At 33.0% G+C, this 15,805-nt stretch overlaps 2 protein-coding genes across 2 annotated transcripts; one reads left to right on the plus strand and one right to left on the minus strand.

Moving 5' to 3' along the window:
• The first annotated feature begins 8,067 nt into the window (after positions 1-8,067).
• On the plus strand, positions 8,068-8,957 carry LOC105643073 (uncharacterized). The gene has a single exon (XM_012228159.4). It carries the CDS (start codon positions 8,192-8,194, stop codon positions 8,768-8,770), a length of 579 nt encoding a protein of 192 aa, XP_012083549.1. The 5' UTR covers positions 8,068-8,191; the 3' UTR covers positions 8,771-8,957.
• Positions 8,958-12,013: 3,056 nt separating this feature from the next.
• On the minus strand, positions 12,014-12,630 carry LOC149497004 (uncharacterized). The gene is made up of 2 exons (XM_089719989.1): positions 12,622-12,630; positions 12,014-12,523 (listed from the first exon to the last, which is right to left on the minus strand). Exons 1-2 carry the CDS (start codon positions 12,628-12,630, stop codon positions 12,014-12,016), a joined length of 519 nt encoding a protein of 172 aa, XP_089576115.1.
• Between the last annotated feature and the right edge of the window lie 3,175 nt (positions 12,631-15,805).

The raw sequence follows: 15,805 nt of genomic DNA on the forward strand, positions 1-15,805 counted from the left end.
TAGCGACAAGATATAAAAGAAAAATTTTCAATTTTTGGCATACAATTCATATATCATGCTGAAAATTATAAGTTATAGAAGCACAAAAGCTCAATATTTTGTGATAATATCAAGGAATTATTAGCTACAAAAAGAGAAAATTATAATCGTACCCCCTATGTTTTGTCAAAATAAACTACTTTACCCTTGTCTTTTTGAAAATAGACTGTTATATTCTCGTTTTTTTAGTCTGTTACGCTATCCTCCCATTCCGTCCGTTTTTTTGTGAAACTTAGACGTTAAATGGTCATAAAATGACATTAATGACCTTGAAATGAACGATATCCTCTTTCTCCTCCCCTTCCTCCACACTTTTTATTTAGAAGACTTCATCAATCAACTCATCTTCTCCAACAAATTATTGAACGATCAATTAAGTATCCAACTTGCAATGAACCAAATCTGAAACCAAAGGAAATGAATTAAAAGAGTTATAATATCGCCTTGAAATATGCAAGAGAGAGGCTGATACTCTCATGGATTTGCTGTCGTGTGTGGGCAACGATAAAACTCAAACATATGATAACGATAACAAGAAGATATCACCAATAAGTGCAAGTCCGTAAGCAAGGAGAGAGGAAATAGCTAAAGGAAGAAAATAGCAGTAATTGGGTTTTCATTTTTCATGGCAAATGAAGTGCTCGACTCACATCAATGGCAAATTTTAGTGATATTTCAGAATCCATTAAAAAGCATCATCAAATCCTTCCTCAAATCCTTGTAAATCTAAAGGAAATGGATCAAAAGGGCATATTTCAGTTTCATAAGTGAAAAGATTAGAGCATATCTTGTAAATTTTAAAAAAAAAAAATTATTTTTGAATATGGCACATTCTGGAAGAGAAAGAGAGAAAGGAGAAGAGGATATTTTGGTGAAAAATTTTATTCTCTCTCTTTCGTCAGATTAAACTTTGACTTGTACTCTAAAATCTCAAATATTGGATGAAAAGACAATTTAACGTAACAGACTAAAAATAAGAGGGTCTAATAGTATATTTTTGAAAATACAAGGGTAAAGTAGTTTATTTTGATAAAATATAAAGGTACGATTATAATTTTTCCAATTTAAAAGTTTAATGATTACCTCCAAAAATAATATGCAACCTCCTAAGTCACTTGCTTTGCCAAACTTCTTTAATGAATATTAGAACCTTTGTATAATTTCACTAACCAATTAAGCACAAAACTGAGCCCAGTTAAATTCCCTCGCTGCTTTTATATCAGTAACAACGTCTAGTAAATTGGGGCTGAACCTACTGCTCTAGGTTGGAGAAAGGAAAACCCCTAGTGCATAAAATAAGAAGTGTTGTTGGAATTGGCATTTCACGGTACTACCTCTTATTATCTTCATCACCTTACAATCCACAAGTGCTTTACAGCCTTCATACTGGGCACTTATGCATTTCACTAGTTCCTCTCAACGCTTTCTCTTATGAGGCCTGCCACGAGTACTTCCTCCAGCAGGAATTTCCAAAATCCATCCCATATGATTGGATAAAATCCGTCTGGAGACCCCACTGCGCAACTCCATCACACTTTCTTTGTGTTGAATTTCTCATATAACCAGTAACATAGCTTCTTGTTTAGAGTCATTTCTAGTGATTTCATCAGCTCTCCAAACCCAAGCTCCTTCACCCAATCTCTTTGTACATCGCTCAACTCCCTAACCAATGATCTTACCGCTAATGGCCTACACCGTACATTTGGGCTCTACAAGTACATTTACTTTATCATAATATTCTATATTTGAAAAACATATATCAAATCAATTTAAATCCTTAAGTGGCAGAAGCTCACCTCGTTGGAATTTTTTCTATTGTTTGCTTCACAGTCTTTACCACAATCCATAGCATTCTTTATCAAATCAGCTACACATTCAACACTACTATTATCTTTATTATTAACACCCTCCCTATATGCCATGATAAAAAAAAAAAGTACCTAAGAACAATTGATTGTTTCTCAACAAATATCTCGCCTTATGCCAATACTAATCAAACATCACTGTTACAGCTTGTAATTATCAAATCATGCCAATCTTTAAAAGGTTTTACTTCCTCATATCTTCCACTAACACTAAATCCTTAACACAAACATGTACAATTATTTTTTTCTCATATCTATTTTCACTGGCCTAAAGGCTTCCTAAACATTACACTAATCATGCTTCATGCATTTTTAATTGGAAAAATAATAATTCACACAACATCATCTTAATCATCAACTATTAAATAATTTATTATTAACAAATTACCAAAATAATTTGAATTTATTATCAATTAATTATCCATTCACAGCCTATAGTTACAGATACCTAATATAATACTGACTTGGGATTCAATTTATAAATAAAACAGCTAATCACTGCTTCAAGTTTCATACTACGCTTACCTAATCGTTCCATTCTCAACTCCCAACATTCTTCATTTTAATCAACTACGACTCCCTCCATTTGAATTGTTGTACTTCTATGATTCCAATTTCTGGGTTTGCTTGTCCTTTTCTTTGATTCTTGTCGATGGAAGCTGTGGTTTCTTTATAGAGCTTTTGTTTTTTCAATTGGTGATACTTGAATTTACCAATTTGACCTCCTTTGCGTTAAATACATCCCTCACTTCAACTAACCATATTCGTCTACCACAATAACATACCTGGGCTCAACTATCTTATTTCTGTCAGCCGTAAATTAGTTATTTATTATCGTGTTTCGGAATGAATCATTCCATCCATAGTTATTGGGTTTGAATAATCTTCCTTCCTCTTCTCTTCTATGGGTAGGAAGACTAGCAAACCAAGTTACTGCTTGGGTAGCTAAGACTTGTCTTAGAGCAAGTTGTCCAACTAACCGGATAGCCAATCCCCCTTTTGCTTCATGTAATATTTGACTAATCCCCCTTATACTTTATGTGATATTTTGTACTCTGATTCTCATTTAAAAAAAAAACAGAACAGAAACGGTTTAGGTCCTGTTTTCCTCCAATTTGCTAGGTTCTAGATTATTTAATATTTTATTCTATAAAATTTCCTTTGAATTTCGATTTCTAAATTTATTATTTATTAAAAAATGTCTTTGAAATAAAGATAAAATTAACTCATGAATATACACAATGGATAATAACAGTACAATTCAAGATAAAAATAAATAAAGAAATATTTATATGAAATTAACTCATGAATATACACAATGGATAATAACAGTACAATACACATTTTTTTTCCAGAAATAAATACCGTTTATAAATGTATGAATATAACGAAACATATCAACTAATGAAAAAAGACAAAGAACTAAACTCCAAGCTCTCTCTTTCTCTCTAGTTTTTTAACCTTAGTTTTATTTTAGGGTTGCCATTATTTATCAGTGGTAGCTCCTACCTCTTATATTCTACTATCTCTTTCGCTTCACTTTCTTTTGCTTTTAATATTCTTTTGCTTTAATAAACTCATATATGATTTTCTAACCGATCTTTTTTTGTTTTGTTATTGTTGGTTGTCTTCAAATTTAGAGTTTTTTTGTCCTTTCTTTGTGAGGATTTATGTCACGACCCAAAACCATGGGCCGAATCGACACTAGGGCCCAAGTAAACTGAAGACACGAAGCCCTAGTAAGCCTAACTCACATGAATTCAGCCCTTTAAAGTAATTTTAGGAACAATAAGCCCATAATATAATGTTATTAAATCATACTGTCAATTTATATCTCTGGCCCAGCTTTCACATTTCAAATGGTTCATAACTTGGGCCTATAACTTTTTATTATACCATTAACGTCATCCATAATATGGGCAAACTAGTACATTCATACTTTTAGAGAGCCAACTAGAAAATCCACAGGTTTATTAAACAACGCACTAATAACTTCTACAGTTTATTACCAAATATTTTATTTGGTTGGAGACTTTAGATCTTGATTTGCAGGTGAGGATCTTCAATTGATGGAACTTGGTAATGCGACATGTCCCTTCATTGATGCTATTGACGTATGATGGCGGAAACTCATTTGTATTGATCATATATTGCAAATTATTAGAAAAGAAATCCAGTTATAGAATATCTAGATTAGTTATTATTTTGAAGTTTAAATCAATTTAACAGACTAGTTGCTACTATGAAGATTTATATCTTTTGTCAAGATCAACTCTAAGCGAAAAGATCTAATATTATATTTTTGAAAAATAATTATTTCATCCCTGACATTTACCATAATTATCTAAGTAGTCCCTAACTTTTATATAAATATTTAATATGTCCCTGAGGTTTGCTTCCGTTCCACTAAATAGTCCTTCTGTGCGTTTTAACATTAAAACAGGTAAAAAGACTTAAATACCCTTAAATACTATCCCTACTATTATTTAGAACTCACTTGAAGACTTTAGTTGCAACAAATCTTCATCCCAACTGAAGATTTAATGGCAAGGTGAGTCCAAAGCATCTAACTTCATTTACTTTTTACCAAGCAAAGCTAGAGGTGTGTTTTAGATGCTTTGTTTCAAGCATTCGTCTTTAGGTAGAAGGTGATCATTAACCACAACAGAGCTTATCCTAGGAAATCAATTAAGAAGGCTTTGCAAGATGCTAGCATACAAGAGAGAGAAGTAACCTTCTTTTTGAGGGTTGGTTTAACTAATTATCATGATAAAGCTCTTGTAAAAGAAGGCTTAATAACAATTTGGAGCCCGATAGAGATACAAGTGAATCCAAGTGTCCCTAATCATTTTTAAGCCTTCTTTTCTCTCTCTCTCTCTCTCTCTCTCTCTCTCTCGTTAACCTCCTTTCAAAACCCCCACTGCCGCTTACACCACCATCACCACCACCCAATTCAGAGAAAAACAAGAACAATAAAATTCAATTGGAAAAAAGCATAAATAAAGATTATTCAGTAAGAGAACCAAAAGCAAATCAAAACCTCATTATCCAAATTGAAAATCCAATTCATAGAAAAAAAAGAACTGCAAAACTCAATTGGCAAAAAGCATAAATAAGGAAGATTGATAAAAAAAAATAAAAATTGAGTAAGGATCTCATTATTTGAATTGAAAACTCAATTCAAATAAAAATAAGAAAGAAATTGAGAATCCAAAAGAAATTATAAAAGCTTACCTTTAAGATAGAAATTGAGAATAAAAAAAAAAAGAAAGAGAATAAGTGTGAGGGTTGAAACCATTTTCAAAAAGATTATGAGAGGGAGATAGAGAGTTACCATGAGAATTAGAAAGAAGAGTCTCTATTATAGTGAAATTCCGGCTTTTTTTTTTTTTTTTTTTTTCCACTTTGGGTTGTCATATGCATCTCTAACTTCATTAAGAGCATCCATGGCATTTTAAAAAACTCTCTTATCTCTTTCTTAATTTCTATCCAATTTTAACAGTAAAAGTGAAAAAAAATAAACTGAAGGACTATTTAATAAGATGGAGGCAAACCTCAAGGACATCTTAAATATTTACAGAAAAATCGGGGACTACTTAGATAATTATGGCAAACTGCAGAGACTAAATAATTATTTTTTTCTTATATTTTTAAGTTTTAATTTCATTATTCAAAAGGATATGAATTCCTTTTATTTCATTAAAAGATCATCGAACTCTAATAACTACTAATAGTAAAGTTCTATGTCTAGTCTATATACTTCTTGATATTATTATTAACAAATTACATTTTCAAAAAAAAAAAAAAACTAATAAAAAAAGACATCACTATAAATTTATTTAAAATGTTGTAAATGAACTTGCTAATTCTAGTTGCTTCCTCAATAAACTAAATTTATTTTGAGACTATATATTTTTAGTTGTTCCTATTTAATTAATTTCATTAAATCCCTAATTAATATAAAATACCTAATAGTTAATATATATTTATAATTTTTCTATTTTTTGAAGGATAGTAAAAGGATTATATTAGTAAATTAAATCAAATTCAATCACATTGTTATAGTTTTCATTATAGTATTTTCTATTTTAGTTTGATTGAATTACTATGGATATATTATTATATGTATTTTCAATATTATAGCAAAAATAAGTATATTAAAAACGTGAAGTGATGCTTAGTAATATATATAAATTTGTGGGTATACTTGTGAATAGAGGATTAAAACCAGAGTTAATTACATCATTGGTGCCTAAACTTTTTTATTTTTGCTATTTTGGCGTCTGAACGAAAAAATTTTTCAATCAAGTGTCTAACGGTCAAAAAATTTTTAATCAAATATTTTTCGCATATGTGGCATGCCAAATTTTACATTTGGCTCAAGATGGGACCCACCTCTCGCCATAGCAGCCGATGATGTGCAATGAACAGAAAAACCTTTCTTCTTCTTCTTCTTCTTCTTCTTCTTCTCCGTAGCTTAACGGAAATAGATAGTAAGATTAATATAGATATATAAAGGAAAAACAAAAAAAAAAAAACTTTATCAACAAATAGCCTTCTTTCACATTTTTACCAAAAAAAAAAAAAAAAAAAAAGAGAGAAACCCATCTTCTTATTCTCCAAACCCATCTTCTCATTCTCCATACCTATCTTCTCAAAATCCTAACAGCAAATCCCATAACCATACATGGTTTATCTTTTGCATCTCTTTATTTTTCATTTCGTTTCTTTTTTACCTCTTTTCTCTCTCTCTCTCTCCTTCCTTCTCCTAAAATCCATCTTTAAGATTCACCATCACCAAACTAATGAACAAAGTTAGAGAATGAGACAGAGAATTTCTGAAATCTGAATCCACCATGCTTCTGTTATTGAAAATGCTTTGTAGCCAAATCTTTATATATCTGTTGATCTTACAGTCTATTTCCATAAAGAAGAAGAAGAAGAAGTAGAAGAAGAAGAAAAGGTTTTTCTGTTCATTACACGTTATCTACTGATGTGGCAAGGGATGGGTCCCATTTTGAGCCAAATGTAAAGTCTGACATGGCACATATACAAAAAACACTTAATTGAAAATTTTTTTTGATTGTTAGATGCTTGGTTGAAAAATTTTTCCACTCAGATACCAAAATAACAAAAATAAAAAAGTTTAGACAGTCAATAATGTAATTAACTCTTAAAATCATGATTGAATGCAAAATAATATGCTGGAGCATTATTTTTATCAGAGATATCCGAAGATACTTCGATACTTAAATTAGCAAGACAATAATGGATGGTTATAGAGGTAATTGAAATTGATTGAATGTACCTTTATGGTCGGTTTGAATTGAGGTAAAATGATAAAGAAGGAACAAACAACTAATGTACCTTTATTTCGAAAGAAGGGAGTCAAAGAGGGGTAAGGATAAATAAGGGTGTAAGCTTTACCTTTCTTTCCCTCAAATCTCAATTTTTTTTTTTACAAATCAAATTGAGGCGTAAGGAAAAAGAGGTAAAGATTTAACTTAACTTATAACTAAAAATAAACCAATCGCCTTTCCTTCACCTCTTTCCAAACATAAAAAATGTACATAACCTCTTTCTATTTTTACATTAATTTACCTCTTATCAAACATGACACTTTTATTACTATGACCCTCTTTACCCTTCTCTCTTTTAACCTCCCTTAAAATTTAAATTGAAGTTTAGAGGACTACTTAGAGGTTGGGTTACTATTTAGAAGTGCTGGTGATAAACACTTAACTATTATTTGACTTTTTTTTTGGTGTAATTCCTATTAACTATGAAATAAAACTTATCTCACGGCTTAAGCGGATGTTTAGTTCTTCTGGTGGCTCAAACTTGAATTGGATCACGACGTACAACCTTATAATAAACTAATTTATATTTGGTTGATTTTTTTTTAAAACTATACTATTGAAATTTCTTTAAGTTTAATTACTCATATTAAAATAAAGTTTATAATATTATTAAATAATTTTCATTTAACAGTACTTAATTTTTACATAACAACTTTACTTTTACTTTATTAATAATTTACTAAATGTGTTAGTTAACATCAAATTAGTGATATTATAAATAAAGAAATAAACTATTTTTTTATTGTTAGAAATGTGGTTGGACAATCCTATGACTGACTATACACGGGGCTACAAATACATCTCTGACTGTCAAAGTCCACGCTGTCATATGTTTTTCATTCTGATTTCCACCAAAAAGAGTTCTCGTATGCAATTTCCTCCCCAACTCCAATCTCCATAGCAGCAACAGCAACAACAACAACAACAATGGCGTCATCTTCAATTCCAAGCCTTCTGCTTCTCCTCTTTCTCCTCGTTTCTCCTCTCTCTATCTCTGTCTCCGCTCGACCCTGCAAAACCCTCTTTATCTCTTCCTACACCTTTTCAATCAAGCCTCTTTACCCTAACCCTAACCCTTCCTCCGCTGGATTCGTCACGATCGTCACCGAAATCAGCCAACAACGCTCCTACTCCTCCGATGTCTTCCTCGATGGCAAGATTTTCCGTTCTAATGACAATTCTGATTCTGAGCCCCAAAAGCGGCAGGAGAGTTCTCCTGTTTTTCCTTTTGGACTTTCTTCATATGACATGAGCTCCCTACGCGATCGTACTAAGGATATTCTTAGTGTTGTGGTGGCTTTGCTTTTTGGTGTTGGTTGTGGCGCTCTTACGGCCGCAACCATGTATTTGGTTTGGTCTCTGTTCTCTAACAGATACGATTACCGTTACGAGGAATTTGATTGCGAAGATGAGGATGAACATGATGATCTAAGCCCTAAGAAGGTTGGTTATATTAAGATTCCTGAGGTTGATTCTGTTGCCAAGCAGGTTAAAGAGGCTGTATGAGAAGATTTAGCTTCATTTTTAATTATATAACGAAGAATTTTAACTTTAATCTGTGTTTTATGGTTTTATCAACTGTTATTTCTCGTGACGTTTATGTTTATGGTTGAACAGCGAATTATGCTTTCTGGTGTATTATTGTTAGCAAGCCTATGGCTTTTATTGCTACGTGATGTTCCTGTGTTTATTACGTTTATTGTTGTTAGATTTTGTTCTTATTACATGTGGTTGATATCTGTTAATTAATCTAATTTGATGTTTCCAATGGTAATTGTTAATGGAAATTATGTTGATGTTTTTATGGTTTAATCTTGGTCTTGTGGAAAGAATTGAATAACCTTTTTTCATTCTTCATTGTTCATTTTTTGTTTTCTTTGTATGTAGCAACACCCATTCTCTTATATGTGTTTGCTTGTTTTGGTCATGCCTCAGGCCTTATGGCTATCGTTCATTGTTCTAATTAGTTGATTGGGATCGGCCATTTTGGGTCTAGTTGAGAAATCTGGGTTAGAGAAATAAATAAACGTCATATCAATGTTGGCCTGCCAATGGGTATTAGAGAAATCTGGCACTCATGGTTTGGAAATATATTTGTGGAACGGATGCTTTTTGCATGGAGTCTTAGATAAGTTCAACTATTCATTGAATGATTCTTGTTCTCAATTCAAGGAAATTCACCAGAATTCAGAACATCTACAAGGTCTATCTAATACTTGGGCAACTTAGGAACATTTAGGAGAAACTAACTATGCCATTGCCATGCATTGACCATTAATTGGTAAACTACAAGTATTCAATCGTGTTGCAATAAATTTCTGTGCCTCCCATTATTTTAAATCTCAATGACGGTGCATTTTGTTGAGAATTAAATGTCAATCTGGAAGTTTAAGCTTAACATATTTGCTAGTTAAGGTTGCTTTTCAAGCAGCAAATTAAGCATTGTTGCTTTTGTTCATGAGATCATCAGTGATGTTATTGTAGGGCATCTATACTAGTCCTAACTGAATCTTTACATGAATAACTGATCACTTAGGTTTTTATCCGTTATGATATACATTCAATCTTAGGTCAGAAAGATGGTTAACTGTTTTTTCATACTTGTGTAAGTTGATCGCTTCATATTTGGGATGTTAGGCACATTACTGAAACCATAACTAGTAAATTCTTTCTGAATGAAAGATAATAGAAATTGTTTGTCCTAAAGTCCTAGGTCATTGTCAAGACTGTCATTTGGCAAAATGTTTAGCTTTCTCCACTCAGTATTGATGAAACTTGAATTACTAATCCTGTGATTCACTTGTTTCGCTGGTTTCCATTGGGCCATGACCGTTGATTCCATTTCTAGAGTCATCTTTTGATTAGTTGACCTTCTGTATTTTCTCTTAGTTCAGAAAGTTAAAATTTTGAATGTTATATCTTTAGTTCTTATTTTTTCATTTGTCACTAATCTCTTGTCTGTGATTATGGAGCATGTTACTTTTATATACCTGTTTCGTACAATAAATTTTAGAAGTAACAAGGAATAAATGGTGATTCATCCCCGTTTGGATATGACTGGATGAAAATCTGTAGCTAAATTGATGACCGAAAATCTGTTTTGATGTCCCAGACTTGATTTGAGTATTCTAGAATAGACTATATTTTAGCGAGTCAATCGCATGCTTAAAATCATGGAACTAACAGTGTTGAGTATCTTACACATGAAACAAGCATTCAAATCTTTTCCTTGTATCTGCCGTTTCTTGGGTGTATTGTTAATATGCAGCATTCTCCTTCTGTTAGCAAATATTCACCTTCAAGTTTTGAAGTGTTGATTAGGAAAGTCTTTATGTTGTAAAGAAAAGTTATCCCCTTCTGTGTTTCTAGTGTGTTTCCAGAGTGACGAATGCAATCAATGGTTGTGATTGGCATTGGAATGTCCATAGGGTTCTTTGTCTCAATATTTCTCAAGCCTTCATTGAACTCGCGGGTATTATCAGAACAAGAATGAATGTGTTTGCATATTCAAGGTCTTATTTTTTAGCCCTTCATATATTTTCCTTTGTTTTTTGAATTTGTTTTTTTATTTCTTTTTCCGAAAGAAGAACAGTTGAATTTTTCCTTGAGGCTCTTTGGAGAATAAATAATCTGCTATTACTTTAACTTTGTTATATTTAAGCTGGTAGGCAAGGACTGTTAAGGAAGTTGCAGAGAAATTTGCAGTAGCTTAACATTTTCCTGTCTTGATTAGTTAATCACCATGGACAAATATTTTTCTATTTTTTATTTTTTATTTTTTTCCTTTCAGGTTGATATGGATAGATTTGAGAGTAACAAATAGTTGAAGCGTGTTGGTTTTGACTTGCCATTTGTGTGCATTTCATGTAGCTTGTGGGTTTCTTGGATATGGATAGTTTTGAGAGCAACAAATGGTTGATGAATTTTGCTGTCTTTTTTTACACCGAGTATTTTTATAGATTTTGACTTTTGAGCCTTGGCGTGTCCTTACTTGTTGGTGCAGGTAAAGGAGCATTGATATTTTTAAATTCCTCGGCGCAAAAAGGAGTGGATACTTTTAAAATTAAGCTCCATTTGTTCTGGAAATATTCATTTTTTTTAAATATTTAAAAATGTTTTCCAAATAACTGATTTTTTATTATTTTGTTGTAATATTAAAAAATTAGTTAAAAATGCAAAAAGTTAACTTTTTAATTTGTTATTTTATGTGACTATAAAAATATTTTCGGAATCATACAAATTTTATGTTTTTAAAAAATTTTATTATTAAATATGAAAGGAAGTATATAAAAATGATAAATTCTAGTAATTTTTGGTAACTAGAGATGGTACCAGACATTTTATTAAAATGTTTGAAATATGCTATTCTCGATATATGAATTAGTTAAAATTATTATTATTGTTTTAAAAATAATTTATTTATTTAGCACATTATTTTTTTTATTATAATAAAAAATTATTTAAATAAGTAACTATTTTTTATGAAAATTATATTTTCATTAAAAAAAACTAGGAAAAACTTAACAAGAAGATTCAACTAACCCAGATCAACAAGTCTATCATGACACCTAAAGCCTAAATCTTAATATTAAGTGAAAAAACTTGGAAAAGAAACATAAGAATTACTCACTTGGAAAAGAAACATAAGAATTACTGAGAAACATCCCTCCTAGACACCTAAAGCCTAAATCTTAATGTTAAGTGAGAAAATTTGGAAAAGAAACATAAAAATTATTGAGAAACATCCCTCTAAACAGTACGACAAGCATAAAAAATAATATCTCTTGTAAGAGAATAAGTCGCCATATTGACTTGTCGTCGAATCCACTTGGCATGAAAATCTTCGCCTTCACATAAAAGAGACTTACAATCCCTTATAATATTATCAAACTCATTATTGGGAACACTGGACGAAGTCAAACTACACCATAATATCCTATAATCCATTTCGACGTCTATACTAGAGCAACCTTCATGTCTAAGCCAGCTGAGGGCTTCACGAACAGCCAACGCCTCAACAACTTTTGGGGAACGACAACCCATGTACCAACTAGAAAAACCACAAAAATTCTGGCCATCCTTATTGCGAACTACAACCCCCACACCAAACTTCCCTTTTGCCTCAAAGATCGACCCATCTATATTGCACTTAACTCGACCTAAGGAAGGTCGAATCCACCTTGAGCTATCCGTCGGGACTGTAGTCCACACACTTGCAGAATTTCTTACGATTGAGCATGCTACCAGTCCTGCAGCTCTCTATTGGTTTGGCTCAACAATAAAGAAGTAGGCATGTCATTCCCTTTCCATATCAACTGGTTATGAAAATACCAAAGATAATAGAGCAAACTGCAAACCTTAGCCATTACCTCAAAGTCGACTTTACCAATGGTGTAAAAGAACTAGTATTCGAAGCTCAAAAAATAAGTATTAATAGAGATGGAAAAACGATCCCAACATTCAAGGGCCTTAGGACATAGAAACATAACATGTAATAAATTCTCATTATCGCCGCAATAGGAATAGTTAGTGTTAAGCTCAATAACTTTTTTCCGAAGGACCAACATATTAGGGATAATATTTCGAATTGCTATCCACAGGAAATTCTTAATTTTAGGGGGACCTGCAACTTCCATAGCTTAGCCTAGTTACTTGAAAAAGTATTAGAATTAAAATTAACAAAAGAGAGACCAACATAATATGCTGATTTAACAGTATAATCGCCCGATTTAGAAAAATGCTACATACAAATCAGCAATACTATTGCGACTAAAGTATAGATAACACTGTTTGGATGTTATCAACATGCAAAAAATAGTGAAGTTTCCCAACATCCCAACAGAAAGTATTAGTAATAAAATTCGAAACTTTCATATCCTAGCTACTAGCATCACCTAGAGGTTGCACATAAAAATTATCATCTCTAGGAATCCAGGGATCCTTAAAGCATGAAAGAGATCTAGCATTGCCAACCTTCCACCTCTTACCTTTCCTAAAGATATCCTTAGACCGGAATAGAATCTTCCATGTAAAACTGGAGTTATTCTTTTCCCTAGCCTCCAGAAAAGTTCCCCCTTGAAAAATATTTAGCCTTGGGTATACGACTGAGAAAGAGTATTAGGATTAGTAATTATACGCTAACCCTGCTTGCCAAGCATAGCTAGATTAAAGCATTGAAGGTTACGAGAACTCATACCTCCTTCCATTCTGCTAGTACACGTATTAAACTGAGACATCCAGTGAATACCTTTATTATCAGCATTCGAACCCTACTAAATAGAATTCATCATATGTTCCAACTCATGACAAATAGAAACCGGTAACTAAAAAACACTCATACAAAAAGTTGGAATAGCCTGGCCAAAGCAAAATTTCTTTATCTGCTTTAGAAAGAATCTTGTGCTTTAACCCACTCAGATTTTTTGAAAGTCTTTCCTTAAGGTAAGAAAAAATTTGCTTCCTCTTCTGGCCAATCAGGGAAGGAAGGCCTAGGTACCTGCCATGATTTTGTGGATTATGAACCTACAAGCAATTAGACATAGAGGCACGGAGGTCCTGCGAAACATTAACACTAAAGAAAATTCCTGATTAATTAAGAGCCTGGCCAGAAGCTTGCTCATAAGTCTGTAAAATATCATGAACTGCCAAACACTCCCTAGAATCTGCTCTAAAAAAGAAGAAACTATCATCAACAAAAAGTAAGTGAGAAACAGAAGGCCCACGCCTGTTAACACGACTACTATGGATAAGGCATGTAATTTCTGCTCTCCTAAATAATGTAGATAGAGCTTTAGCATAAATGATAAAAATGTAGGGTGATAAAAGATCCCCTTGACGAAGACCCCGCTTAAGGATAATAGGACCAATTTCCATCCCATTAAGAGCAACCTGGTACCGGACAGTAGTAACATAAAGCATAATCACCTTGACCTAATTCCCCAAAAAACCCAATTTAAGCATGAGAAGGTGCAAAAGAGACCAATCAACTCTATCACATGCTTTGCTAATATCAATTTTAAGAGCTACTTCCCCTTTCCTACCTTTAGTTTTCCTTTTCATATGATGGATAATCTCAAAAGTAATTAAGATATTATCAGTAATCAACCTATCTAGAACAAAAGCAGATTAAGAGGCACTAATAATGTCATGCAAGAGGACCTTAAGCCTATTAGCCAACACCTTATAAATAATTTTATGAATGAAATTACACAAGGAAATAGGTCTAAGCTCTTTAAGGGAGGATGGATTCTCAACCTTGGAAATAAGGGCAATAGTAGTATCATTAAGGCAATCAAGAAAAGTGTAACACCCACCGGCCAATCCCGGAGAACCAGACGGCGGATGCCACAATCGGTGTCGGCGCACCGTCTCCTACGAAAATTTCGCAAGAATTTCCCCTAAAAATTTACGTGTCACACAAAGAAAATATACACACTTCCAATTTTCTCCAAACCCCAAAACTCCAATTCAACACAACATGCCACAAGAACTTCTAAATATCCAGTTAATAGCCAACTGGTGGTCAGTTAGTGATGTCTTTGTAGGTATTTAGTGATGTCTCAGCACCTGCCGGATGAGGAGGTGGACAGTTATACCCCTCTAGAGGGTGCTATGTTAGAGGGTGGTATGCCAGCCGGTGGTGTCGCTGGTGGCATTCTGGGTTCCGATGCAGAGCGCGCCTCGACTGTAGGGCAGGCTTACTACGGGCCTCCGAGGCCTTAAGCCCACCTAGGTCCTAGTGCCGGTCCGGCTCATGGAAACGGGTCATGACAAAAAGTACCACTCTTAAGCTAAGTGCAACACGAATCCACCACATCTTTACCAATAAAATACCAAAATTTTCGAAAAAAAGGTAGGGTTAAGGTCGTCTGGTCTTGGAGATTTGTCAGGATACATTTGAAAAATAGCCAACTTAAATTCATCTAACGACGCTAATATACATATTATTCTTGTCCGGGGTAACTTTTGGCTTAATAATATTTAAAACCGTATCATACTCCGAGAGCCTTCAGAAAAAAGCTAAGTAAAATAAGAAGTGACAATATTACTCATACATGTTTGATCTGAATGCTAATTACCTACGCCATCTTGTAATGCTTTGATGCAGTTGTTCCTTCTCTTGCTAGATGCTTGAGCATGAAAATATTTAGAATTTTGGTCTCCATGTTGGAGGCAAAATGATTTCACTCTTTACTTCGAATAACACACCTCTTGTGATAATAAAATATTTAATTCAGAATAGAGATTAGTAATCTGAGTATCATGGACATCATCGACCAGCCAAGAAGCAGCAATGGAGTTCTTCACCTACGCAGTTCTAGCAAAAAAGTTAGAAGGTAACTGTTTGGGCCATCAGCCGAGAGATAAGCCACAAGCATGAAATTGGTTAAATAAATTATTACCAACTATAGCCGTCCAAGTTTCCTTAACAATCTGAACTAAAACTTCCTGCAGAAGATAAGAATTTTCAGACCTAAATTTTCAAACACCTCCTTTCCACTGGACCATATCGATTTCAAGCTTCAAAGGGCAGTGGTCTGA

The sequence above is a fragment of the Jatropha curcas genome, chromosome 4, assembly GCF_041381405.1.
Source record: "Jatropha curcas cultivar XTBG-Jc1 chromosome 4, XTBG_Jcur_1.0, whole genome shotgun sequence".
Classification (NCBI taxonomy): domain Eukaryota; kingdom Viridiplantae; phylum Streptophyta; class Magnoliopsida; order Malpighiales; family Euphorbiaceae; genus Jatropha; species Jatropha curcas.

Bases quoted from the DNA above. Each gene is read 5' to 3' on its own strand.
- LOC105643073 (XM_012228159.4), top strand. From the start codon at position 8,192: ATGGCGTCATCTTCAATTCCAAGCCTTCTGCTTCTCCTCTTTCTCCTC.